The sequence below is a fragment of the Staurois parvus genome, unplaced genomic scaffold, assembly GCF_062004578.1.
Source record: "Staurois parvus isolate SC_StPar_1 unplaced genomic scaffold, SC_StPar_1.0 ptg000155l, whole genome shotgun sequence".
NCBI classification, from domain to species: domain Eukaryota; kingdom Metazoa; phylum Chordata; class Amphibia; order Anura; family Ranidae; genus Staurois; species Staurois parvus.
The window spans coordinates 16,084,663-16,112,346 of record NW_028317951.1 but is presented as its reverse complement, the minus strand read 5'-3'; the positions used below and the strand labels follow the sequence as shown (position 1 = coordinate 16,112,346).

At 38.9% G+C, this 27,684-nt stretch overlaps 1 protein-coding gene across 17 annotated transcripts in view; it reads left to right on the top strand.

The window, feature by feature from the left end:
* Positions 1-27,684, top strand: part of TNIK (TRAF2 and NCK interacting kinase) — a 389,337-nt gene that overhangs the window by 189,771 nt on the left and 171,882 nt on the right. For all 17 annotated transcript variants that reach the window (XM_089675505.1, XM_089675500.1, XM_089675502.1 and 14 more), the window contains exons 4-6: positions 2,500-2,625; positions 5,050-5,160; positions 20,894-20,984. In XM_089675505.1, the coding sequence (XP_089531631.1) occupies positions 2,500-2,625; positions 5,050-5,160; positions 20,894-20,984 (328 nt within the window). The remainder of the gene's footprint in view (positions 1-2,499; positions 2,626-5,049; positions 5,161-20,893; positions 20,985-27,684) is intronic.

Sequence of the window (27,684 nt, the reverse complement as noted above, 5' to 3'; positions counted from 1 at the left end):
ATAAAACTTAATTATGTCAAATAATATGGCTCAAAGAAACAGTAAAGAATAAGGAAAAGGGTATACACCCAGGGACTGAAGTACTATAATTATAAAGTGCTGTCTATGTGCAAAGAAAAAGAAGGCAGGTGCTGACCTTAAAAGTTCAAACAATGGGCATTGATATTCCTAACAAGCAATAAGGCTCCATTCACATCTTAGTATAGCATTTTTCAGCGTTTTTTGCGCACATTTTACCGCGTGTTTTTGTGTGTTTTTATACTGCGTTTTTAGTCGTTTTTTGAGCTTTGCGGGGTTTTTTTTGCCAATAGAGAAAATTATCATCTGTTGCATCATTTGTTTGTAGTTTTTTCAGTTTTTTTTAGTTTTTCCATCAGCTTTTAGTTTTTTTTAAATTATTATTATTATCATTATTCATTTATTATTATTTTGTTTTTTGTTAGAGTAAGGGTTAGAGTTAAGGTTAGGTTAGGATTACGGGTTTGGGTTTGAGTTCGGGTTAGTATTTTATTTAGTATTTTCTTATTATTAATTTATTTATAGTATTTTTCTTATTATTTATTTTTTTGTTAGGGTTAGAGTGATGATAATAATATTAATAATCATTATTATTATTATTATAAGGGAATAAGTAAATGTAAAATAAATACGCAAGTAAATAAAATAATCATAAATAAATACTATGTAATAATAAATAAATAATTAACCCCTAACCTTAACTGCCTAACCCATAAAAAAAATATTAAACACATTATTATTAACAATAAAAAATATTATTATTACTATTAATAATCATAATAATAATTACCTAAACCTGAACAAAAAAATACAATAATAATAATATTAAATTAATAAATACATGTAAAATAAATGCACAAATAAAAACTAATCATAACTAAATACTTGTAATAGTACATTAATAATAATTAACCCATAACCTTAACCCTCTAAAATCTAAAAAAGTAATAAAATAATAATACCAATAATGTAATATTATTATTATAAATAATAATAATGTATTTTTTGTTTGGTTGCTTATTATTAAGGTTAGAGGTTAATTATTTATTTGTCATGATTTTTTATTTATAGGTGTATTTATTTATTTTACATGTATTTATTCATATGTTTTTGCTATTTTTCTTTTACATTTTTTCATTTGAGCAGAAAATCATGCAAAATTCACATTAAAACATGCAAAGCTTGCAAAAACATGCCAATCGTGTGTTTCTATTGTTTTCTATGGGAATAAAAACACCAAAAATGTGCAAATCTCAATTTCAGCTACAAAAGTAGCTCCAAATTTTTTTTGAGCTTCAGGCATTCTGCTTCAGGCGACTTGGAGTGGAGATGTGAACCATCTCCATAGAGTAATATTGATTTTTTTTTCCCCCTGAGCGTTTTGGAGCTTCAAGGTTCGCACTGGTGTGAATGGGGCCTAAGAGCTTTTAAAACAAACCCTCACTAACCTCTCTAGTTGCATATAGTGTGAAATATTCATTCTGACATCCACAAAGAATACAAAATATACTTTGTTTCTAAAAGTTTATAAACACCTGCTGTGTGTTTACATTAGAATTCTGACAGGCTGCCAAAATTCTGCTTTTCTTAGAAATTTTGCTGAAATTTATGTGCCTCTTCAGTGAACTTTGATTATTTTCTTCACAATGCCTATAACTACAGAGGTGAATGAGAGCTTGTTTTAAAGTGCTTTTACTACATGTTTGGAATATGGAAATACTTTAGCATGTATAGGATGAGAAGATTCACTTTAAAGGCAAATTTAGAAACATTAGTAGAAATGGTAAAAATGAAACTAATGTACGCAGCTCACAAAAACACAATTATACAGACAATTATATAGATGGGAAAATTATCTCTGATTCATAAAAATGCAATAGCCAATGTAAAGTGGTCTCTGAGGCAATATTATTATTTAACCAATTCAATTCCAGGCACTTTGACCCCCTTCCTGCCCAGGCCATTTTTTAGCTGTCAGTGCTCTAACAGTTTGAATGCCAATCGCTTGGTCATGCAACACTGTACCCAAACAAAATTTTTATCATTTTGTTCCAATCATTCTGATTATTACAATAAACAGCAATGGATGGGGAAACTGCTATCAGAGCAAATCTCACCATTGAATCTGTTCATTTTTTATTTAAATAAGTATTAAATACTTGTGTTTAAATATGAATTAAATGTATTTTTATATTGAGCTCTAGATGTACCTGTACTGAAAATTGTAATATTAGTTTCCACGAGCAGTATAGATTTGAAATCAATAGAATGCTGCAGGGTGCTGTTGGACTAAGCTTCAGTAACGCGTTTTCATAGTTAGCTGCATCTTCAGGTCATACTGGAAATCTGATGTTACAGACAGGATTTTTGACCCGTATGTAATAGAATTTCGGCATGTGTTAATACATCTCCCTTTTCAATGGATGTCTGTGTAAATACATGGGGCATAGTTTCTCTGTCACATCTGATACTTGATTCTAGGATGAAGAAGAGGAGATCAAGCAGGAGATTAATATGCTCAAGAAATATTCCCATCACAGGAACATTGCCACTTACTATGGAGCATTTATCAAAAAGAATCCCCCAGGAATGGATGACCAGCTGTGGGTAAGCTGATTGTGTTAGAAATGTCTTAATTCAATAAAGGATGTGTGTTACAGATATAGATGTGGAGTCAATTTCTGAACACAAATGAAGGGACCCTGGTCTTCAATATTGTTTAACATCCAGTGGCCATGCAGAAAACATCTAAACTTGTGTCATACAGGAACCAAACTTCAACTTGGATCTGTTTGCTTTGTTATGAGTGGATTCAGTAGAGCCTTCATTCACCTCTATGGTGAAAGGCAGTTCCTACTTACAGTATATACTGACAAACATTTATTGTGGAACATACTGGTAGGTGCAAAACTGCATTCAGTTGTGGAGCTGCACCCACTATCGTACATCAAATGTGTGCTAGATTGGTGCACATATATAAATCAAATTCACTCTCCCCATAAATGTTACAAATATAAACCCCTCACCTGCCTCATAAAGAACACTGCATTGATTGCATGGTCCTTGATTCCTCCAAGGACAACCATTATTCTTTATGACCCAGTCTTGCACATGTGCTACATTTCAGAGTATGCCAGAGCACTGGAGGAAATAAATACTACATCAGTCTTAGTTATGTCAATGACAACTTGGACTTGTAAAGGCTATAAGCAACACATTTACTTACTGTATCTTTGCCTATTTAGTAGGGAGAGTGTATTTGTTTTTGGAAAGGAGGGTGTGCTATGAAGTTTCCTTTCCTCTTTCCTTTCCTTTCCTTTCCTTTCCTTTCCTTTCTTCTTTCCTTTCCTTTCCTCTTTCCTTTCCTTTCCTCTTTCCTTTCCTTTCCTCTTTCCTTTCCTCTTTCCTTTCCTCTTTCCTTTCCTCTTTTCTTTCCTTCCCTCTTTCCATTCCTTTCCTTCTCTTTCCTCTTTCCTTTCCTTCCCTCTTTCTTTTCCTTTCCTTTCCTTCCCTTTCCTTCCCTTTCCTCTTTCCTTTTCTTTCCTTTCCTTTCCTCTTTCCTTTCCTTTCCTTCCCTCTCTCCTTTCCTTTCCTTCCCTCTTTCCTTTCCTTCCCTCTTTCCTTTCCTTTCCTTTCCTCTTTCCTTTCCTCTTTCCATTCCTCTTTGCGTTCCTTTCCTCATTGTGTTCCTTTCCTTCTTTCCTTTTTTTAAATTTCCTTTTCTATAAACGCATGCTTATCCTTAAAAGAAAGCTCAACCTTACTTGTTTTGTTTCTGTGTTATCCTAAATTCTTTCAGGATCATGGCCATCAAGGAATAAAACCAAACTAAGGATATTTGTCAAACTGTGTATAATGCAGTCATTAAATTGGTTCTTGCATTAGAACACTGCTTAGACCCAGTTCACAAATATGTGAATTGGATGCGTTTTGAACCACATTCGATTTGCATGACATGTGAACCTGCAGCCATTTCTGTATAGCTGGTTCAAATATGTGCGGGCTGGCCACAGAACAATTTCAAAAAGTGTTCGGTATGATTTTCAGCCTGGTTCAGGCGCGATTTCCAATGTCATACTCTTTAAGAATTTGCATTGGAATTGCACCTGAACCACTGAACAAAGTCGTACCAGACAGGGCTGAAATTATGCTGTCAAAAACCGGCTGGCGCATATGTGAATCCAGGCTTTTAAAGCATATATAAAGCTCCATTTTTTTAATTTGGATGGAGTACTATAAAGCCCAATTTTAAAACCTTTATCACTGCCTGTTTCCCATCGGGGAGATATATAATAAGTTGCTGACTTGGATGTATGATGTTAAAGTAAAAGGAAACATCTAAACCAGGGATCTCCAAACTTCCTAAGCAAAGGTACAGTTTAATGTACTTCAGGCTTTAGGGAGCCAGACTGGTCAGTGGGAGTAGAAAATGCTCTGGCATCAGTGCCCCATCGTTAGTTTTAATGGGAGGAATAGTGCCCTATTGTTAATATCAATGAGAAGAATAGTGCCCATTGATGGTGACAGTATGGGGCATGGTTCATCATGGGCATCATTGGTGTCAGGTGGTGGAATAGTACCCCAAGAACCAGATAAAGGCAAACAAAGGGCCACATCTGACCCCCGGTCCTCAGTTTGGAGACCACTGTTCTACACTAAAAGAAATCCTTTGTAGACCGCAGTCACTGGAATAACTGTCCCAATTGGAAGTTCTTTCCCCCTATTCCTGTTCCAGTGACAACTTAAAACTTTTGGATTTTCCCTCATTTTTAGTCCTGCTGACAGCATAATCAAGAGAAGATGGGAACACTGACAGCAATAAAAACCTGACAGGATTTCTAATACCAGTCTATCCAAAATTATCCAAATATAGGATATGATTTAAATATAAAAAGCAAGCTTACCACATGCAGTTGACTTAATTTATCTGCTTTCATCACTGTAAATGCTTCTATAAAACAAATTAAATGTAATTTTCTAATCATTTACAAAACTTAACAGGATGCCTAAAATTTGCCATTTACTCCCCAGCTGGTGATGGAATTTTGTGGCGCTGGATCTGTGACTGACTTAATCAAAAACACCAAAGGCAATACGTTAAAAGAAGAATGGATTGCGTACATCTGTAGAGAGATCTTGCGGGTATGTTTGTATGTCTACCCGTTATTATTCAGTAATGTTCTTAACATTATTTAGATATACAGTTATATAAAAAAAAAAAGAGAGAATAACTGAAAGTGAGGAATTCTTAATGCAGAACAGTTTATACGGTTCTCTGTGAAGTGTGAAATCAATATCATTAGGCAGTAAGGGGGAAAATTGTATCATTATTATCAATTCTGTCAGTAAGCATTCATTTCGCTCTGAATTATTTGATCTTTGTTTCTTAGCAGGGATTTTTCTTGCCTCCCTTCACCTGCAGAATTCTGCAACGGTGGAAGGATAATTGAAGTCAGAGAATTGATTAGCTCTACGTCATGCTTATTAAAGGTCAAAACTGGCACAGATAGTTCTATGTGGTGGTTCACAGGATTCATAATGTTTATATAGGTGCCCAGTGGTGGTAACATTATTAGTCTCATTGGAGCATAGCAAACGTTCCTAGTTTCTTATGAAGTAGTATTACATTATCCATTTATTTATTCCCAAGAATATTTAAAATAATATGGCTTTTAGATCAACAGAACGTGGAACAAGGCGTGGTAAGTCAGCAGTGGGGAAAAGATCAGCTGTAGGAAGCCTACATGCGATACTGGTGACTGGTCCTCTGCCCTCTGCTTGCCTTTTTCGGTTACAGCTTCCATGGTACTGGTAGAATATGGAAATTAATATTCCTATACAATCAAAGGGATTTGTTATTTATTTAAAAGGACAAATCCAGAAAGCACATATGTGTTGTCTAATTCTTCCTGTAAATTTTCAAATTGAAGTTTGTGAGTCCGTTTTCCAGTTACACTTACCATCACAGAGAATGCCACAGGAATGCAATGTTGTATAGAGGAAGCAGAACCAACGTTGAAGGTGTTTCAGTAATTTCCAATCCAAAATTTAAAAAACACATTTAGGATAACAGGCCATTTCTTGTCTCAAGTTTCTCTGGTCAGAGATACTTACTGCAGTGTCCCTTTAAAGTGATTATAAAATCTAATTTGTTTAATTAAAATAATAAATATTAACCTATTTATGGTATTGCACAAAACAGACCTGAACCTCCTCTTCTGGGGTCCCCTGGCTTGCTATAGGGGAAGATGTATGGGCTTGCTCCCGAGTCAGACAGTGTGTGTCCATAGACACACAGTCTGGCTTGGTGCCTCCCCTGCTTTCTGCTCACTGGGTTTGATTTACTGCAGCAGGAGCCAATGACTTCTGCTGTTCTCAGCAGAGCCTATGAGACCAGAAAGAGGAGGAGAGAAGACTTGCAGGGCTCAGGATCGATACAGGACTCAGGTAAGTGTTAGGGAGGAGGGTGGGGGGAACAGACAGTGCAAGGTTTTTTACTATAATGCAGACGATGCCATAGAAAACCATTAGTGTTCAGAACTTTAATTAAACTGCCTTTTAAATATTGCTGCTCTGGAGCATTTTCACAACCTGCACATACTTTTTAAATTCAGTCATTAATGAGTGTTTTGAGGCCAAAATTTTGTTGGTTTCAGGCACAGGGAAACTGGTCCAGGAAGTGTCCCTTCCATGTACGTACTGAGCCTTGCGGTATTGCCAAGTCACACTTTCTTACAATAAACTGTATTTGTACTTTTCTGATTCTGTTTTATCTACAAAGGATTGTGTTTTTCTATTGTTTCTATTGAGATGAGTTTAAATCAGCTCATTACTATGATGAATCTGTAGACGAATGTTAATTACAACTTCTGTTAGAATGTTCATATCTTCTTTTTAGCCGTGAGCTAAACAAAATATAAATTTTAACGTATTTCACAAGAGATATTTTTACCATCCACACAAGCCTAGGGTTATTCATAGTTGTGAGATGGTGGTCTTAGGAAACATGAAATTCCTAAATAACTGCGTGCTTCTTTAAGGCCCCTTTAACACAGGCGGACTGATTGGGTCTGCCTGTCCATTTTTTAGGTTGACTCGATCAGATGCTTCATTATCCTCTGTGGAGCAGCGGATGTAAACGAACGTGATTCCCCACTGAGCAAGTGGACTCCTAGCAGAGTCCACTCCGTGTGAAAGGGGCCTAAGAGAAAATGTGTGCATTTCTCATTAATCAGTCTTTGCAACACACTAGCCAATTGGATTAGTTGGACTACACTGTGTGCACAATTATTAGGCAAGTGAGTATTTTGAGCGACTCATAATTTTTATGCATATTGTCCGACTCCAAGCTGTATAAGCTTGAATGCTTATTGAATATCCAATATCCAAATCAGGTGATGTGTATCTGTGTAATGAGGAGGGGCGTGGCCTAAGGAGATCAACACCCTAGATCAAGGTGTTTATTAGGCAGCTTCTTTTCCTCAGGCAAAATGGGCCAAAAAAGAGATTTAACTGACTCTGAAAAGTAAAAAATTGTAAAAAAAAGTCTTTCAGAGGGATGCATCACTTTTGAAATTGCTAAGATATTAGGGCGTGGTCACAGAACTATCAAATGTGTTGTTGCAAATAGTCAACAGGGTTGCAGGAAACGTGTTGAGAAAAAAAAGCAATTTACGTGCCAAAGATTTGAGAAGAATCAAATGTAAAGCTACCAAGAACCCATTATCCTCCAGTGCTGTTATATTCCAGAACTGCAGCCTACCTGGAGTGCCCAGAAGTACAAGGTGTGCAGTGCTCAGAAACATGGACAAGGTAAGGGAGGCTGAAACCCAACAACCACTGAATAGGACACATAACTTTAAATGTCAAGACTGGGCCAAGAAATATCTGAAGACAGATTTTTCAAACGTTTTATGGACTGTTGAGATGAGAGTGGCTCTTGATGGACCAGATGGATGGGCCTTGGCTGGATCAGTAATGGGCACAGAGCTCTACTTCGACTCAGATGCCAGCAAGGTGGAGGTAGTTAGGATGAGCTAGTTGGACCTTTTCGGGTTTAAGATGGACTCAAAATCAACTCCCAAACCTACTGCCAGTTTTTAGAAGACACTTTCTTCAAACAGTGGTACTGGAAAAAGTTAGCATCTTTCAAGAAGACCATGATATTTATGCAGGATAATGCTCCATCACATGCATCAAAGCACTTCACTATATGACTAGCCAGTAAAGGCCTTAGTTGTTTATGGACCAATTGTTCCATTGTAAATTTCCTGTGCCCAGGGAGGAAAGCAGGGGACATCTACTTACCAGTCCAGCAAAGCACTCGGGTAAAGTTCCCATTACCAATCCTGCTCTCCACCAAAGTGGGGGGCTGCTGGCAAGGGTAACACTGTGATATGGACTTCGGTGCCAGGTCATATGTGTCTCCATGGTTCAGGATGGGGCTGTCATAGCCAACCCGACATGTAGCTTAAAGGACTGCTTGTGCTTGTTGGCCAGACTGGAGTGACCACTGGATCTAGATTATCCAGCCTGTTGCCCAGCCCAGCTCTTAATAGAGGATCTCTGCAGGAAAAAATCCCAGAAAAAAGGAAAGGCTACGGAATCCATCAGGGAACCAGACCTGACTCCTAAGCACTAGGCAAAAGAACTGGATTGCCAATAACAGAGAGAGAGGGTTTTATACCAGAGGGGACTGCCCATAGGGGGTGCTGTGTTCTTCTCTGCCTAGTGTCCTACTCCTGTGGGTGGCTTAATAAAACTCTGTGGTCAAGGTTCAGAAGAACTGTGGCAATCAATGAATTTAGAAAAAGGGATTTTATGGCGAGTAACAAAAATCCCGATTTGCTAGTCTAAAATACATTTTCTGGTTTATTTGAAAGGAGGAGTTGGAATGCAAGACACCTACACTTCATTTAGGTTTAGATGAAACAGATACAGCCTGATATTAACATAATGGAAGCTTACACAAGTATAAGGGCCTGTGTCAACAGGTTTTTGTTTGTATCAGACATTCCCATACAAGTCAAGTCTAGAGGAAGCAAAACCTGCTTTATGTAGGTCCAAAGGAGGTCAATTGTAGCTCAAACTCATAGGTCAATGAGTTTTGAGTTTTCTCAGAAGCACCTGAAACTGATGTCAAATTGATATAATGGACAAAACCCATCAAAACAGGCCATTAGAGTAGGAATATTGGATAGTGGATTGGAGCAAACGTTTTCTTTTTTGCAGTCATCTACAGTTGTGGCCAAAATTATTCAACCCCCAATGCTGTAAAGGGGTTTAGGGACTATAGTGTACATTTGGAATTGTATTCAGAATCAAATCCTACAAGGACGTTGTAACTACCCAAATGCAACTAAAATGACATCAATTGTTTATGTAATACAGTAGTAAATGGTTCTTATGTGGTTTCTTCATTGCCACAATTATTCAACCCCTTAAAGACTACCACTCTGAAGAACAGAGGTTCATACAGGTGCTTTCCATCAGGTATTGAAAACACCTGTGGATGTCACCGAGCAGCAATCAAGCATAATAAGCACCAATTAGGCAGCTTTAAAATGACTGTGATACTCAGCTCCTTCTAGACATTTACTGGTGTGGTTACAAACATGGTGAAGGCAAGAGAATGGTCCAGGAAGACAAGAGAAGAGGTGATTTCTCTTCACAGGAAGGGCAATGGCTATAAGAAGATTGCAAAGATGTTAAACATACCAAGAGACACCTTAGGAAGCATCATTCGCAAATTCAAGGCAAAGGGCACTGTTGAAACGCTACCTGGTCGTGGCAGAAAGAAGATGCTGACTTCGACTGCTGTGCGCTACCTGAAGCGTAGAGTGGAGAGAAGTCCCCGTGTGACTGCTGAGGAACTGAGAAAAGATTTGTCAGATGTGGGTACAGAAGTTTCAGCCCAGACAATAAGACGCACACTGCGTAATGAAGGCCTCCGTGCCAGAACTCCCAGGCGTACCCCCTTGCTGTCTCCAAAGAATAAGAAGAGTCGACTGCAGTATGCCAAAAGCCATGTGGACAAACCACAAAAGTTGTGGGATAGTGTTCTGTGGACTGATGAAACAAAATTAGAACTGTTTGGGCCCATGGATCAACGCTATGTTTGGAGGAGGAAGAACAAGGCCTATGATGAAAAGAACACCTTGCCTACTGTGAAGCATGGTGGAGGGTCAATCATGCTTTGGGGCTGTTTTGCTTCTGCAGGTACAGGGAAGCTTCAGCGTGTGCAAGGTACCATGAATTCTCTTCAGTACCAGGAGATATTGGATGGAAACGTGATGCAGTCCGTCACACACCTGAGGCTTGGGAGACGTTGGACCTTTCAACAGGACAATGATCCCAAGCATACCTCCAAGTCCACTAGAGCATGGTTGCAGAGGAAAGGCTGGAACATTTTGGAGTGGCCATCGCAGTCACCAGACTTAAATCCGATTGAGAACCTCTGGTGGGACTTAAAGAAAGCAGTTGCAGTGCGCAAGCCTAAGAATGTGACTGAACTGGAGGCCTTTGCCCATGAAGAATGGGCGAAGATACCCGTAGATCGCTGCAAGACACTTGTGTCAAGCTATGCTTCACGTTTAAAAGCTGTTATAACTGTAAAAGGATGCTGTACTAAGTACTAAGATTGAATGTCACTTGGGGGTTGAATAAAACTGATAATGCTGTGAGCACAGAAAAGACATTTGTGGTTATTTCATTATAACTGTTATGTTATATTTGTCTGACCTACAAGTGCCTCTTTAATGTAAATGTAAGCAAGATGACTGAATGATCAAAAGCAATGTCAAACTGGCCAAAACACTCAATTTCAGTGGGGGTTGAATAATTTTGGCCACAACTGTACATTGCTGTGTATATAATTAATAATAACGTGAACAATCATCATATTCATGTAGACAGAACAATGACACACTCTATGAAGGTCACTGTGAATAACTGATTTACGGATAATAATGAATGTGTAAAGAAATGTAATGTGGGCATTACAACTGCTAAATGAACATTTTGTTGCAGAAAATGACAAGCAGTGAGTCAGCTTATCATAGGGCACTATGCAGACAGGCATGCAGAGATTGATGTTGACTTGCCATACAGTTACAAAGGTCCTAATTGTGTAAGCAGTGTCACAGTTTCTCATAAGCTGTGGTCTTGAGATGTAAGCAGTGAGTGGCATTTCAGTCAACAGTTTTTATGAAGTCATAATTGCTGTGCTTTATATTTGTTACCACAGTTAGAAAAGATACTTGATAGGCTGCAACATTACGGACTAATATGAAAGAATATAGCTTCTTTTGAATGAGTGTATATTTTGAGGCATCATTGCACTGTTTTTAAAGCGGTATTAAACCCCAAACCAAAAGTGTAACATATTACAGCTTACCAATCATTAGATGGGGTTGCTGCATTCGGTTTCTTTTCTTTTTTAGGACTGTTTCCCTCTCTTTTTCACCTGGTGATTTGGCCAGTAACATACTTTCTGTATAAGAGTGCCTCGACTCTGGATGAACAAGCAACAGAGACATCTTTGGACAGCAGCATTATTGGTCTGAGAACATCAGATGTACTGGTAGATTTACATTCACCATCCACTTTATTAGGTACACCTGTTCAATTGCTTGGTAACACAAATTGCTACTCAGCCAATCACATGGCAGCAACTCAATGCATTTAGGCATCTAAACGTGGTGAAGACGACTTGCTGAAGTTCAAACTGAGCATGAGAATGGGAAAGAAAGGGGATTTAAGTGAACATGGCATGGTTTTTGGTGCCAGACAGGCTAGTCTGAGTATTTAAAAAACTGCTGATTTACTGGAATTTTCACACACACCATCATATCTAGGGCAGTTGAGTGCGCAAAAATGCCTTGTTGATGTCAGAGGTCAGAGGAGAATGGGCAGACTGAATCAGCTGCAACATTCAGATAATAGGGGTAGAATTTGGCATAAACAACATGAAAGGATGGATCCATCCTGCCTTGTACTAGGGCTGCTGGTAGTGGTGTAATGGTGCGGGGGATAGTTTCTTGGCATTACTAAGGTGTACCTAATAAAGTGGCTGGTGAGTGTAGATACACAAACAAATTGAAGCTGAACTCCAGCTTACACATTATAAACAGTTGCAGCAACAGTTCTGTTCCTTTTGGGATAAAGAGTTTACATAAATAAAAGTTGGCCATTGTAAACATCCCTATCAGTAGTAAATGGTTTGTCTCAACCATCTAACTGCTACATCTGTAGGACAGCTTGTTTTGTTGTAAAACAACAGACTTACTGACTGGATCACCAGATGAAAATATATTTAATAATAATAATAAAAAAATTATTACAGCTATTAAATGGTAAGCTCCAATATAATAAATGTTTGCTTTTAGGTTTAACATCACTTTATAGTAATTTTTGATGCAGTGTTTTCTTTTTTTTACATGTAGTTTTAGATTTTGTGAGGAAGGGTTTAAACCAGTTTAAGATTTTGTCGGGGAGGGTCTAAACTTTGTTAATGTTTTTACAGCATTCTGTGGCCATATTGGGGTATTCCATTCACATCCTTCTGTTGAGTTTGGTGAAGAAGGAGAGACATTTGTAGTTTTTTGTTTTTCAGTAATTCAGCACCCAGACTTCACAGCTGCTGTGATAGACATAGTTTTTTTTAATGTGTCAGCTGGAAAAAGAGATAAAATAGAAAAGGTATATATAAATAAACTACAAAACGTGTATTTTTAATGTAAAGCATCCACACATCCAAGTAGCATACTAAGAGCTTAACATGCTTCTTGTGTTTAAAGGATAACCCCAGTTTTGTGGGGGGGGGGGGACATTTTTGAAAATAAATAAATAATATAGAGTATGCAATTACAACACAAGTTATATTCCTTTTCAATTTGCAGAGCTGTAATTTTCTGTAAAATGCAATGGAATATGGTTACCTAGAAGTTTTGTGTACACAGACGGTGTACAGAACACCCCCAGAAATATCACTTCCTGCTCTTTTCTCAGAAGTCTTCACTAAGATACAAGTCAAATTTTTGGCATCCCCTGCAACAAATATGTAATGTTTTGTGAGATGCTTCTAAAGGGAAGTCACATGTAAAGGGATGCAGACTTTGAACTTTCCTCATTAGAGCCCTGTAGATGCAGTATCTGATAATTATAAAGACACTCCCATATAGATTCACTTTGCACATGGACACAGACAAACAAACAGCTATTTCTCCAGAAGCTAGATTTCTCCAAATAGTAGGCATCCACAACAATGTTTGTTAAAATCCTTACAATGTACTTTGGACATCTAGAGGTGAATGTTTTATTCTCAACAAAAGTAGAGTCCCATCCATGGCACAGCTCGCAGAATGCCACTGAGAGTGCAGTGAGCATGCGCTGGTGAGGTCACCAGCTGCTCTACAAGTAAATGTCTCCTAAACAGGGGAGCACAGTGGCTTCCACCTGGCAGTACTAAGGTCGTTGGTTCGAATCCCAGCCACGGCACCTCCTGCCTGGAGTTTGCATGTTCTCCCTGTGCCTGCGTGGGTTTCCTACGGGTACTCCGGTTTCCTCCCACACTCCAAAGACATGCTGGTGGGTTAATTGGATCCTGTCTAAATTGGCCCTTGTATATGAATGTGAGTTAGGGACCTTAGATTGTTAACGCCCCTTGAAGGTTAGGGACTGGTGTGAATGTACAATATATATGTAAAGCGCTGCGTAAATTGACGGCGCTATATAGGTACCTGAAATAAATAAAATAAACAGTGCACATGTAGGAGATATTTACTGTACGTACAGGTAAGCCTTATTGTAGGCTTACCTGCAGGTATAAATCAACAAACAAGACTTTACTACCTCTTTGAGCCTGGGTTCACATATATTCGGTGCGGTATATCGCATGTGATTCGCACAGGAACAGCACTGCATTTCTTTGCAAATCACAATTTGTGTGCACATTTGCGGAACGCTTTAGGGGTGTTGCTACCTTGGCATACACATCTGCAGCAGTTCGCATGAATGGGGGGATTCTGATGCAGTGAGGAAGTCGCACAAAAAACACTGCAAATTCCGCACCACATCAGTGTGAACCAGGGCTAAAGAATAAGTTTACCTTTCTACAAAAAATAATATATGCACATTTTTTTGCAGGTAAAAACAAAGTGCATTTATTATTTTTTGTAGTAGGAGCCTGTAAAGCCAGGTCAGGACTTGTAGTCCATTCATTCACAGAACACTGTGAATGAATGAATCAGCCATGTGGGTGAAGCCCCGTACAGCCGCACTGTTTTTAAATATTGACAGCTTGTAGGGGGAACTTCTCCCTGTACTGCTGTCACAGGGAGGGGGGGATTGGGTGGCGGCTGCAGGATCAGGAACATGTTACATATTCCACCTTAAAAATGGGTGGAACATGTAACATGCAATATGAGCTCATTGAAAAACTACACTAACCCCAGCACATATTTTTGTTCCTGATAAAATAGGAAAGTGCTTACAATGAATTAAAAAAAATATTTTTTTTATTGAAGGACATAGCTCTGCTTTATATCATCACCTGCTAGTACATCCCAAAGTAGTACCACAATGAGGCAGGCGAAAACAAAAAAGAATATAAACTAACCCACTCAAAGAAAAAAATGCAAGCCAATCAGATTTCCATTTGCAAAATATAATACCCAAAATCATCAGCTGGTAATGGCAATTCCACCCTGTAAACCTGGTGAATATATGAACTGATGACCTAGTGGCTGCCTTTTCAAACCTGAGAAATTAATGTTTGGTACTGCTGTTGTAGAATGCAGTTCTTGGTGCTTGATATCATATGTTTATAGTTAATGGTTTTACAGATCCAGCGTAGCAGTCAACTGCAAGGTGGGCCCTCTACAACCATGAACAGAGAATCTGACATCTGGAACCCCGACATGGCATTCAAATACACCCTAATTGCCCTAACTAGGAATATAAGGCATCTTTCTTAGGGAGGCCTGGTATGGGACAAAGTTGAAAGCTGACACCAGGAAAGAAGCATCCTTATGAAGGAGCGAAAATGGAGGTTTTAAGACAAGTTTGGAGATTTTACATGCTGAAGTATTGGCTTATACAGATCTCTTTCTGAAAGAGTCTTTACCATGGGATTTCTTTTATATCCCTGAGAGATAGTTTTTGCAACATTGACAAAATCAAATTAAGGTCCCACAGTGACCATAGTGGCCAGACTGAAAGAGAGAGAGAGAGAGAGAGAGAGAGACAACTTGCGTAATGACCTAAATATTGGTATGGACAAGGGGCAGCGATGCCAGAGGATGTTGAGATAAGACCACCAATGCTGACACCTGACTTTTAATTGTGCTGAAGGCCGAGCACTGATCCAAGAGTGAGGGTGTACTCCTAGAGAATAATACCACAGTAATAAATCTTACACCAGCCTTAAGCATGGTGTGGATGACTGCGTCCAATAACCCTCTTTCCCCCAGCACTTGATTTTTTAATAGCAAAGCCATTAAAGACGGTGGCTGTAAAACTGTGTGTTGAATGGGCCCTTTGAGAAATAGATCTCCTTGAAGTGACAAATGCCAGGACGCATCCACTACCAGACCAACATGATTCCTATTTCATGACTTGAGAGGCTAAGACAGACACACCAGGATCGCCTAAATCCCCTTCAATTCTCTTTGTAGTAGCTGTGTCAAATGTTATATTGGCTGGAAAGCATATATTAGAGTTTGGTGATAGCAAGGAGCCACTAGGGCATCTGCCCAAGGGGCCTTGGCTACAAACCTGTCCACCTTTTGATTGAAGCATGATGTCTGGCAGTCCATATCACTGCCTGATTTGCTGGAAGACTTTGGGTGATGTTCTAAAGTTCTATAACCCCTCTCTAAGCTGGAATTCCCAAGCCTACATTTTGATGATTATGTTGGGAAAGAGTGGAGAAAGGAAAGTAATGGTATTATTTTGGTATGCTTACAGTAGTTGGGGGAGAACCAAGAATTCTGGTAGGAATATCTCACCGCTGTATTGCCTGAGAGTTATAAAAATGCTTTATATTTCAAAAATAGAGCATAGAATCCATGTTGATAGTTCCCTGCATATATGTACAGTATACATTATTAAAACTGACATTTTCAGACCAATATATTATCGAAACAAGGAAATAGGTCGCTCATGCTAAAAATAACAATATACCTGTTAGCAGTTCTATTTTATTCAATATGGTCATTTAGATAATATGATGATTGCAGCCTAATTGTTTTAAAATGGAAAGCTTTGCTGTTAATTTATGAAATTAAAGCAGTTAATATATCTCTTACTCAGCCAGATACATTGCTGTCTCTATGTGGGTTTAACCACAGACTGTGAAGGACTAATTGCAGACAGTGCGGTCTTTGCAAACAAAATGCTTCTGATAATCGAGATCCCAAAAGCACGATCATGATTTTTAATTAAGAAAATAAAAAAAAACACAAAAACCAAAATAATGAAGAGCTTGATAGAGAGCAACATTATATCTACATTTAAGATGCTGGAGAACTAAAAACTAAAATTAGATTTATGGTGAGGATTGTGACAAACATCCCCAAGGTATAATCCTGGACAGAATGAGGTCCATATTATACCCATGATGGGGTTCTTCCTGAGTTCAGGGATCCCACATCAGATTTTGGCACCTAGCTGGTAGGATTCATTTGGTGTTAGGTTAAGGTTTGTGCAAGCATTACAATTTTGAGTTAGGGTGAGTTGAAGTTTTTTTTTTAAATGGTTAATTTTAGGAGTAACGTTAGGGGTAGGTCATTTTTTTACAAAAAATGAAAAGGTCAGTGCGATCATGTGGCCAGTACATATCAATGAGCACTCACTGTTGCTTCCATTATGCTGTTACACAGCCTTTGGCGCTATATTGTGATATTTTAACATGTCAAACAGTTCTACTGTCTGTAGAGGGTGGCAGCAGATGGGGAGCATATAAGGTGCATGCAGAAGGTACCAGAAGGGTGGGGAGGGTGTTTTGAGTTGGCTTACCCTTTTTATTTTTGTGAAAAGATGAACCATACCTGCTTAAGTTTAAATGATTTGAGTGTAGTATTAGTATTTACAATAGGGTAGGGTTAACTGTTAGGGTGAAGCTAAAGGCCGCTAGACATCACCTGAGCTTCTCTCTCGTTTATTATGCCAATAGATTGGATGGAGGGATTGCTGCTGTCTGAATACAGTGAAGCTGCCAAACAGTGATTACATTTGATAGGATGCAGTCACTGTTCAAGTGATAATTTTCTGTCCAGCTCAGTCAGTTTTTAATTTGACTTTTGGGGTGGTGTTTGCAGGGCCACCCACAGCTCCAAAAACAAAAATGTTATGTATTGCAGCTTACTGATCCTTTAATGTGGTGGCTGCATTTGTTTTCTTTTCTAGGCTTTTTTCTTTCTTATTACTTGGTGATAATGCCAGTAATACACTTTTGTGTATTGCGGGGGCTCCATGGGTGGAGGAGCAATGGAGCAACCCTTGGACAGCAGCATTGTCATTCTTTGAAGGTGGTGTTAGGTGCTCTAGCAGGTTTATATGAACTTGACTACAAATTAAAGCTAAACTCCAGCTAACACTTATTAAGCAATTAAAGCAACATTTTTTCCTTTTGGTATAAAGGTTTTAAATAAATAAATAAACGTTGACCATTGTAAACACCCCCGTCAGTGGTAAATGGTTTATCTCAACACTTTCCCACTTTTGCTGGACAATTTGGTCTGTTAAGGGAACCTGAAAAAATAACAGACCTATTGATCTGAACACCAGGTGAAAATAAAGGCAGAAAGCCTAATATATTTAATATATTTAAACTAATGCAGCCACCATATCAAAAAATTGGTGAGCTATAATATAATATATTTCTGGTTTTAGGCTAGGGAAGATGTATGCAGCCATTTTAATTGTTTATAAAGTTTTTTAATTTAGTCAGGTCATTATATAGCTAGTAGTAGTTAGTCACATTCAATTGGACTTGTTTTATAGTCACCTTCACAAGATGACACACAGGGGTTATAATGGCAGTTAATTTAATTTCCCACATCTGTGGCTTTTTAAATTGCAATTAGTGCCTATGTATAAATAGTCAGTGAGTTTGTTAGCTCTTACGTGGATGCACTGAGCAGGCTAGATAATGAGGCAGAAAAGAACTGTCAAAAGACCTGTGTAACAATGTAATGGAACGTTATAAAGATGGAAAAGGATATAACAAAGCCTTTAATATACCAGTCAGTATTGTTCAATCACTTATTGAGAAGTTGAAATCCGGGGATCTCTTGATACTAAGCCAAGGACAGGTAGACCAAGAAAGATTGCAGCCACAACAGCCAGAAGAACTGTTCGGGATACAAAGAAAAACCCACAGCTAACTTCAGGAGGCATACAGGCTGTTCTGGAAAGTGATGGTGTGGTTGTTTCAAGGAGCATAATATGATGATACTTGAACAAAAAAAACCTGCATGGTCGAGTTGTCAGAAAAAAGCCTTTACTGCGCCAATGCCACAAACAAGCCCTGTTACAATATACCTGCCAACACCTTGACACGCCTCACAGCTTCTGGCACACTGTAATCTGGAGACCAAAATATAGCTTTATGGTCACAAACATAAGCGCTATGTTTGAAAAGGGGTCAACAAGGCCTATAGTGACAAGAATACCATCCCCGCTGCGAAGCATGATGGTGGCTCATTGATGTTTTGGGAGGTGTGAGCTCTAATGGCAAAGGGAATCTTGTGAAAATTGATGGCAAGATGAATGTAACATGTTATCAGAAAATACTGCAAGATAATTTGTTCTTTCTGCACAAAAGCTGCACATGCAATGCTCTTGGACTTTCCAGCTTGACAATGACCCTAAGCACAAGGCCAAGTTGACCCTTCAGTGGTTACAGCAGAAAAATGTGAAAGTTCTGGAGTGACCATCATAGTCTCCTGACCTTAATATCATCGAGCCACAAACGTGCGGTTCATGCAAGACGACCAAAGACTTTGCATGACCTGGAGGCATTTTGCCAAGACAAATGGGCAGGTATACCACCTGCAATAATTTGGGTCCTCATAGACAACTATTACAAAAGACTGCATGCTGTCATTGATGCTAAAGGGTGCACTACACGATATTAAGAAATAAGGGTATGCAGACTTTTGAACAGGAGCCATTTAATTTGTTTACTTGTTGCTATGTTTTCTTTTATGATTGTGCAATTCTCTTATGATGTACAATTAAATATGAATCCCATAAGAAAAAAAGAAATGTGTTTTGCCTGCTCACTCATGTTTTCTTTAGAAATGTAACATACTGTATATTACCAATTCTCCAAGGGTATGCCAGCTTTTGAGCACAACTGTACACCAGCAAACTGTCAACTATTCACAGTTTCAGCCATGAAACTTAAACAATTAACACTTGTCTCAGACTTCATGGCATTATGGTGATTGGATTACGTAATTGTAACAGGGTAGTTTCACAGTTCTTGTCATGTTGTTGGAAATCAACATTTGTTTTGAAACCTCCCATGGTGATTGGATTAATATGAGTTACCTGGTTACCTGTGTGACTATAATGCTCCTAAAGCTTATTTGAAATGATGAAGTAATTTGGATGAGTGTTGAAATGTCTTCAACATTGCAGAACAATTCCAGTTGAATGTAACTACTAAAAGCCTGGTGCCAGCCTACCAACACCAAATACCCATATAATAACCACTTCCTGATAGCCACATCATTGTGAGGGTACTGTAACTTTTTTTTCTACTCTTTTCCTTAGCTAGAGCATTTCCAGCTATAGGGATGCTCACAACACATAAGATCATGGACAGTAATATGCTTCCAGTGATGGTTCTACATCTTGCCAGGAATGTGTCCCTGCTAAGGATACGAGGATTGCTTTCAATATGCAATATTTGCTGAAGTCATTCTTGGATGCTCCAACTCCAACCTCTCACTAATGACTAATGACTAGTCATTATTATGTTCATACTCAATGAATAATAGAGGCATAATGTTTCAGAAAGTGAATTTTTTTTTTCATGTCCATGACAATACTTTAGATCACTGCACAATAAAGTGTACCTGTGTCCAGACAATGAACTTTAAATTATTTACATAGTCTCAGCAAACCATAAGAGAGTTTTAAACAAGCCATCCATGGCTTCTATAGATTCTTTAGTGTAAGTGTTTTCAGGCAGTTTTGATTTTTTTTTTTTTTAGCTTTGCACATGCATTTTTTTACCATTTACTGAGAGCAGGGGAGGCAAGAAATCATGCAAAAAACAAATTTTTAGGAACAAATCTATAGTGGCCCAAAACACGCTACTCTGCCACTTGGGCTGTTGAGTTTTGATTGACATTATGCTCGAGTGTAAACTGTATCATTGAATTTAATGGGTGTTTTGTTGTTAAGCATTGTGAATGGGCCTAAAGTCTGGTATCCTACAAACATACTTTTAAAATGTTTTTACTGTTTATTCAGAAAATGTAGATTCTGACCAAAGATTCAGTTTAAATATCTTCAAATATAAATTACAGAATGAATATTGTTGTTTCCATTTCTGAATGCATTTTTACAACTTTCTAGTTTCTTGTCTGTCAGTTTCTTCATGCTGCTCTATTATTTTGTAAGTTACTAACCTTCAACAAGTGTGACTTCACTGGCTGCATGCTTAGTGATCTACTAAGTGGTAAAGCTAGAAAACAGGCCTGTCAGGCAGGAAATTAGCTACTAGCAGAAAAGTAAGCAGTGGAAGCACTCGGTTTTACTTTAAAAAGGTTCAAGTAACCAATATGCATTGTTTAGGTAATGTATTCTGTTGCCTTGAGATAGACATTTCACTCTATTTTTCTTCATAAATCTCCCCCAGGGCCTGAGTCATCTACACCAACACAAGGTGATTCATCGAGACATTAAGGGGCAGAATGTGCTGCTGACTGAAAATGCAGAAGTAAAATTAGGTATGTTAGCCCGTGGATTTGGAGAAAGAAAAACCATTTATTAACCTTATGTGAAGCATATATTGCATTAAAGTGGTTGTAAACCTCAGACGTGAAATCTGAACAAAGCATATCTCTCTATAGCGTGTACTTGTGTCAATTAACCTCTTCATGTTGGCCGAACGCAAATGTGCGGCCTCCCGGCGTCTGGGCCTAGACGCTGAGCAGATGCACATTTGCGTTCTATTAAAAAAGAACATATGTGCTGAGAGCGTGCACCCTGCATGCTCCCAGCACACATGTCAGGTACTCACAGAAAGGTCCCAATCTCCTCTTTCGATCGGGACCTTTCCCGATCATTTAGCCGCTGCGACGGCGTGTCGCGGCGGTCACATGACCCTAAACCTGCCTCGCCTCCCGGCTTCTTAACCCCTTTGCACCGGGAGGCACCGACTCGAAGGGGTTAAGAGCACTAAGTGTAATATCTGTCTGCTGCTTTGTTCCTCTGCTATCAGCATGAATCACTTCTGACAAGATTTCCTGACTCCAAGAGAAAAATGTTGACAGGGGAGGGGCCTCCAGCAGAGTGACAGCCTCAGCTCTGTTCCTGTGAGCTGTGTGAATGGGAGTGTATCTCTTCCCTCCAATCAGCACTCAGATATTGTCACTGAGCTCTGCACAGTGTAACTTCAGCTCTCCGCCCCCTTTTTCTGAACTTTTAAACAAGCTGTATAAATTCTGTAGTTTGTACGACTGTAGAGAAGAGAAGACTGCTGATAGTAAGGTACAACTTATGTAGAAGGATTTGTGTCATCTCTGTGTATCACCTGAAGCTAGTTACTTCACTGGGTATATGTAAGGGTTTACAACCACTTTAAATTGACACATTGACAGATCTTTCATATAATGTAATACTAGCTGGGGGCTTTGATGTGATTTAGGACACAATTGAATGTCATCTTTATAGCAAATTAAAAGGCAATGCAAAAATAACTAAAAAATGTATACTTTATGTATTTATATATATAGCTTTTCTTTAATAGCATTATTTTGTCTTAAAGCTGAACAAACATTGTCTAGATACAAGAATCATATGTATTCTTACTGCATTCTTGGTGGGCATTGTGTACAGTCAGGTCCATAAATATTGGGACATCGACACAATTCTAACATTTTTGGCTCTATACACCACCACAATGGATTTGAAATGAATTCTGAAGTGTTTCAGGCAATATTATCTGCTCATATTCAGCCAAATGCTTCAGAACTCATTGGACGCTGCTTCATAGTGTAGAAGGACAATGACCCAAAGCATACTGCAAAAGCAACCAAAAAATGTTTTAAGGGAAAGAAGTGGAATGTTTTGCAATGGCCAAGTCAATCACCTGACCTGAATCAGATTGAGCATGCATTTCACTTGCTGAAGACAAAACTGAAGGGAAAATGCCCCAAGAACAAGCAGGAACTGAAGACAGTTGCAGTTGAGGCCTGGCAGAGCATCACCAGGGATGAAACCCAGCATCTGGTGATGTCTATGCGTTCCAGACTTCAGGCTGTAATTGACTGCATAGGATTTGCAACCAAGAATTAAAAAGTGAAAGTTTGATTTATGATTATTATTCTGTCCCATTACTTTTGGTCCCTTAACAAGTGGGAGGCACATATGCAAACTGTTGTAATTCCTACACCGTTCACCTGATTTGGATGTAAATACCCTCAAATTAAAGCTGACAATCTGCAGTTAAAGCACATCTTGTTCATTTCATTTCAAATCCATTGTGGTGGTGTATAGAGCCAAAAATGTTAGAATTGTGTCGATGTCCCAATATTTATGGACCTGACTGTATTTCTTCCAGATCTGTGCAGTAATGCATTGTGACACTTTTCCTTTGTGCATGAGTCTCTTGTAATAAAGATAGGTCATTGCTGCTCTCTCTTCATGTTCGGGGTGACTGGTCTTGTCTCCACCCCCTCCTGTAGTTCTCTGCAGGTAGCCTGTAGTGGGTGGAGCATGCTGGGCCCCTCCCACAGCTCTGCTGTCTGCAAAAGCTTTAACATCTTTGTGAATTGCTAGGAGCCTTGCCTTGTCTATTCTCACACTGTCCATTGCATCATGACTGATACATGAAGCACAGGAAGAAAACCTGGTTCAAGAGATCAGAGGTAACATATTCAGGAAAGGAATTATGGCTTCACTCTTTGGCTAGCCATACACACCTAGAGTTATCTTGTTAAGCCCTCAGCTGAATAAGAGAGAATTAATAGATTGCCCTGTCTTTGCTAAACAGCCTGGATGGAGGAATCTGTACTATTGGCTGTGATATTCAGGCAGCCGCAGCTGTGTGAATACCCATACAGAGACTGATGGGATGCAGTAACTGTTCAGCTGATCATTTTCCACCCGGCTAAGTGGATTTTTAAATGGGCTTTTGTAAAGCTGGGTGTTGCAAACAGGGCCATGGCTTGAATTTTGACCTGCTGGCTAGTTTAACCCCTCCTGGCTGTGTGTTTGGTCTGGGTCAGGGACTCCAAAATTACCTAGCCAATCAGTAACTCAGAAATCCAAATCTTCCACAACAATACAACTCCAGATCCTCAACTTTGGGCAAGATATGGAATAAAAATGCTATGACACATTGTGCCAATGGGTGTATTATCTCATTATGATGCCCTTAAGACCTCTTTTGCATTACCCAACCATGTGTTTTTTTCAATTTCTGCAGTTAGAGCCCAATGTCTGGCAACAATAACTTTAACATCAGACCATACAGGTACTAATACAGGATAACCTGACTAAGCCACTTTCCTCCCTGTATAGTAATCTAGTTTTCACACCCTCAACATGGCTTCCTTCAGCTAGCTTTAAACATGCTTAGGACAAGCATACATCTATACTCAGACAAAAAAAGTTAAAGAAAAAAAAAAAACAAACAAAAGGAGATGGGGCAGACTCAAAGGAGCACTTAGTCTTTTTCTGCCATCACTTTTCTATGTTTCCCTCTAAATACCATGACAACCTTCCCTCATTAGCTGACAAAGACTGGGAAGAATGTCTACAAGGTTACTTGACAGATGTGATTGCGGCTAAGAATTCATTTGTTCAGCTCAATTTTCCCCACCACGTGTATTATACCTTACACAAACTATCCACAGTTTACTTATCAATTGCACATACATGTCCCAGGTATGGTTTAGAGACAGGTACATTTTTGCACATGTTTTGGACATGTCCTAGGCTTCAGGATAATTGGAGAGAGGCGGTTAACACTTTTAATGTAGTGGGCGGCCTATGGACCCTCTTATCTTTCTTTTTGATGTTACTGACAATATTGAAACTTCCCATTATCTAAAGCTTTTTATTTTCTATATTGCTTTTTATGCAAGAAAGGAAATTCTTTTACATTGGAAATCACAGATTTCTTCTGTTGTACAAGGGTGGAAGACAATAGTTAAAAGAGATGTGCAGGTTTTGAAAAAAACAAACCTACATTTTCAACTAGGTGGATGAATGTCCCCCGCCACCTCTAAGACCAAGAACTGAGCTATCAAATACCATTGAGCAGAGAGTGACTGTCAGTCACTAGCTCTCTGCTCTGCTCCTCCAGCACTCATTGGAGGTCCGGGCTCTGGAGGGGCAGGAGCTACTGGTTTAGGCTCTCAGCAGCACACTGATAAGTTGAGCCAGCTGCCGGTCAAGCATCTGGGAGGATTCCGACATTAAAGTCGGGATCCCTCCAGAGTCTGGACCAGCTGAGTGACACCAACACTTAGGTAGTTGAATATGTCCCTCACCACCTCTAAGACCAAAAACTGAGCTATCAAATACCATTAATCAGAGAGTGACTGTCAATCATTAGCTCTCTGCTCCTCTCCTCCAGCACTCATTGGAGCTCCGGTCTCTAGAGGGGGCGGGAGCTGCTGGTTTAGGCTCTCAGAAGCACACTGATAAGTTGAGCCAGCTGCCGGTCAAGCATCTGGGAGGATATTAAAGTCAGAATCCCTCCAGAGTCTGGACCAGCTGATTGACACCAACTGACAGCGGACTTCAGCCCGCTGTCAGCTGAATCTAACGTACAGGAGTGCACTCCTTTTACCTACAATAGAAGTAAGGTCAAAAGAGTTTGGGCTATACTTCTCCTTTAATGTGGTCTTGCCTTTTTATAAAATGACCTATGCTAACTGGACTTGTCCTAGGAAGTTTGATAAAATATGGTCAGGCTGGATTGGTCCTCAAAGTCTGACAATGTAATTGATACCAGTGCATTGCCAGCGGTAATAATTGAGGTTGATTGGCATATGATTATTTACAATTATGTTGTGCTGGTTATCTGTTAGTAATGGTGCTGGAATTATGCTTTTCCTATTTTTCTATTGCTAGTCCCTACCCCCTCCCCTTTTTTCACTCCCCTCCTTGTTTTAAGGCAATTTTCTTCCCTTCCATTTCTTCCCTATCTTGTTTCCTTTCCCACTTGTCATGTCCATGCTTCAGGTATTTTTTTAATGATATTCTGCTGCTCCCACGATAATAGACCTTAGCTGTGTAAATTTTTCTGTACTGTGTATATATCCATTCATAGAAGCCATTCATTAACTTCCATGAATTAAAAACAATCTATGAATGGAGGATGGGCGGATGAATGAAAGATCCATATCCTCCATTGATAGATTGCTTTTAATACATGAAAGCTATAGTACAGTTCCTATGAATTGTGAAGAGGGGGCACCAACGGACAGGTATAGTTGGCATTCTTGATGAGTGCCTGTCACAGGTCCAGCGCTGCTGTTAACCCCCATAGCATTAGAAGAATTTCACAGCGTGGTGTGGGAGGGAGGCAGAGGACTTAGGATATCAAATATGGCAGCTGACAACAGCAAAAGGGACTCTTCATTTTAAATGTCAGAAACCTTCCTTGTGCTGTTTTTTTTTCTTTTATTACCTGAACTTAGGCTTTAAAGTCCAACTCCGGAAAAATTTTAAATCCTCCCTTGCAGCTGAGCTGCACCCACACTGTGAGGGTTAATTACCTGTTTTGTTTAAGGTAGAGGAGAACCTGTTTTACTTACTTTATCCTCCGATCCCTCAACAGATGGCACTCCCCCATGCTCTGATGGTGGACTGTCCCTCAGCATCAACATGTCCATTGCTGGGCTATGGATCCTGCTTCGGTCTTGATGATGTCAGGATCTTAGACCACGAGAGCATGGGGGAGAAGACCATTCTAGCTGCAAGGAGGAGCAAAGGATCAGTAGTAAATAGTAAATGCTTTTTTGTTTTTTTGCTCCTCTAGATTTAAACCAGCAATTTATCCTTGCAATGCGGTGGTAACTTTTTAGTTGTCCGGAGTTGAGCTTTATGAATACTCACTACTATCCCTTTCACAATATAAACCTACATGCTTTCCTGTATATTCACTAGTACCAAAAAAAAACTTTGTTAACAATGTCTGCAAACCTGACATGTACTGTATTAAGGTGCACTTATCAAGAGGAAATAAAAAACAACCACTGCATTTTTTTTTGCATTTCATGTGGATCCGTTATAAAGTCTAATGAGAACATTGAATAGGATACTGCTAGCAGGACCTGATTCATACTTCCTGTCTCTCAGGTCAATTGTCTTTTGCCACCCACTCATATACCACAACAGGCTAAACAGGCTAATAATTAAAGTATAACTAAAGGCAAAGCTTTTTTTAAATTTTGGATAGAGGAGAGAGGGATTAGTAGAAAAGATATGCTGCTCTTCCCTCTTACGTATTTAAAGTGCAAATACCATGCAAAATTTACTTATATGTCGCCTTTAAAATAAAATATATACCAAATAATAAACATGCAACATCACATAAACATGAAATATCAACTACAAAAGTGTCCAAAGTGGGATAAAGTGTGTCATGACCTGTGGAGTGGCAGGTCTATCATTTGAGGTGAGTGCAGTGGTGAACGGTGGTGGGAATCCCTACACAAGATTTGGATTTAACACAAGAGGTGCAGCACAGGAAAAATATTGGAGAAGCTCACATATATACAATTTGCCATAAGACTGATAAAATTTGAAGAAAGAAATTACTTGTAAAGGACACTTTTGGAGTTGATATTTTATGTGATATTGCATGTTTATGAATTGCTAAGCATTTTATTTTAAAGGTGATATACATTTTGCATGGTATTTGCACTATAAATATGTAAGAGGGAGATACAGCATATCTTTTCTTCTATATTTACATTTATGTTGTGGGAACACAATTTTTGGTTTGCAGCCATCCTTTGGAGTCACATTTGACATAATTTTCAACACTTGATATATAAATTTGTTCACAATTTTGTATCATATAGAGGCACAGTTATATACACTTTAAATTACCTGTCCGTTTCTATTGCTGTCTGTGCCCCCATTAAACAGATTCAGCCTCTCCATTTGCCCTGTTTACCATTATCATTGAAAGTGAAAGTAAAGGAAAATCACAAATTTTGGGTTGTCTCCAGAAAGGTAATAGAATGGAGGTCTTCTAATTGGAACACTGTTCTGGTGACCTGGGGGACACCAAGGAATTCCCTTAATTTGCAGGGAAATCCTCTCTTTTTCTGTTTGGCTATGGGCATTGGAAGTGAAGGTAAAGTTCCCCTATGGGACACAAGCGGCAAAAAATAATCTGACAGGGGTTATAACTCTCCCTTGCTCTATCCAAAATGGAAAAAAAATAATTTGCCTATAGTTCTA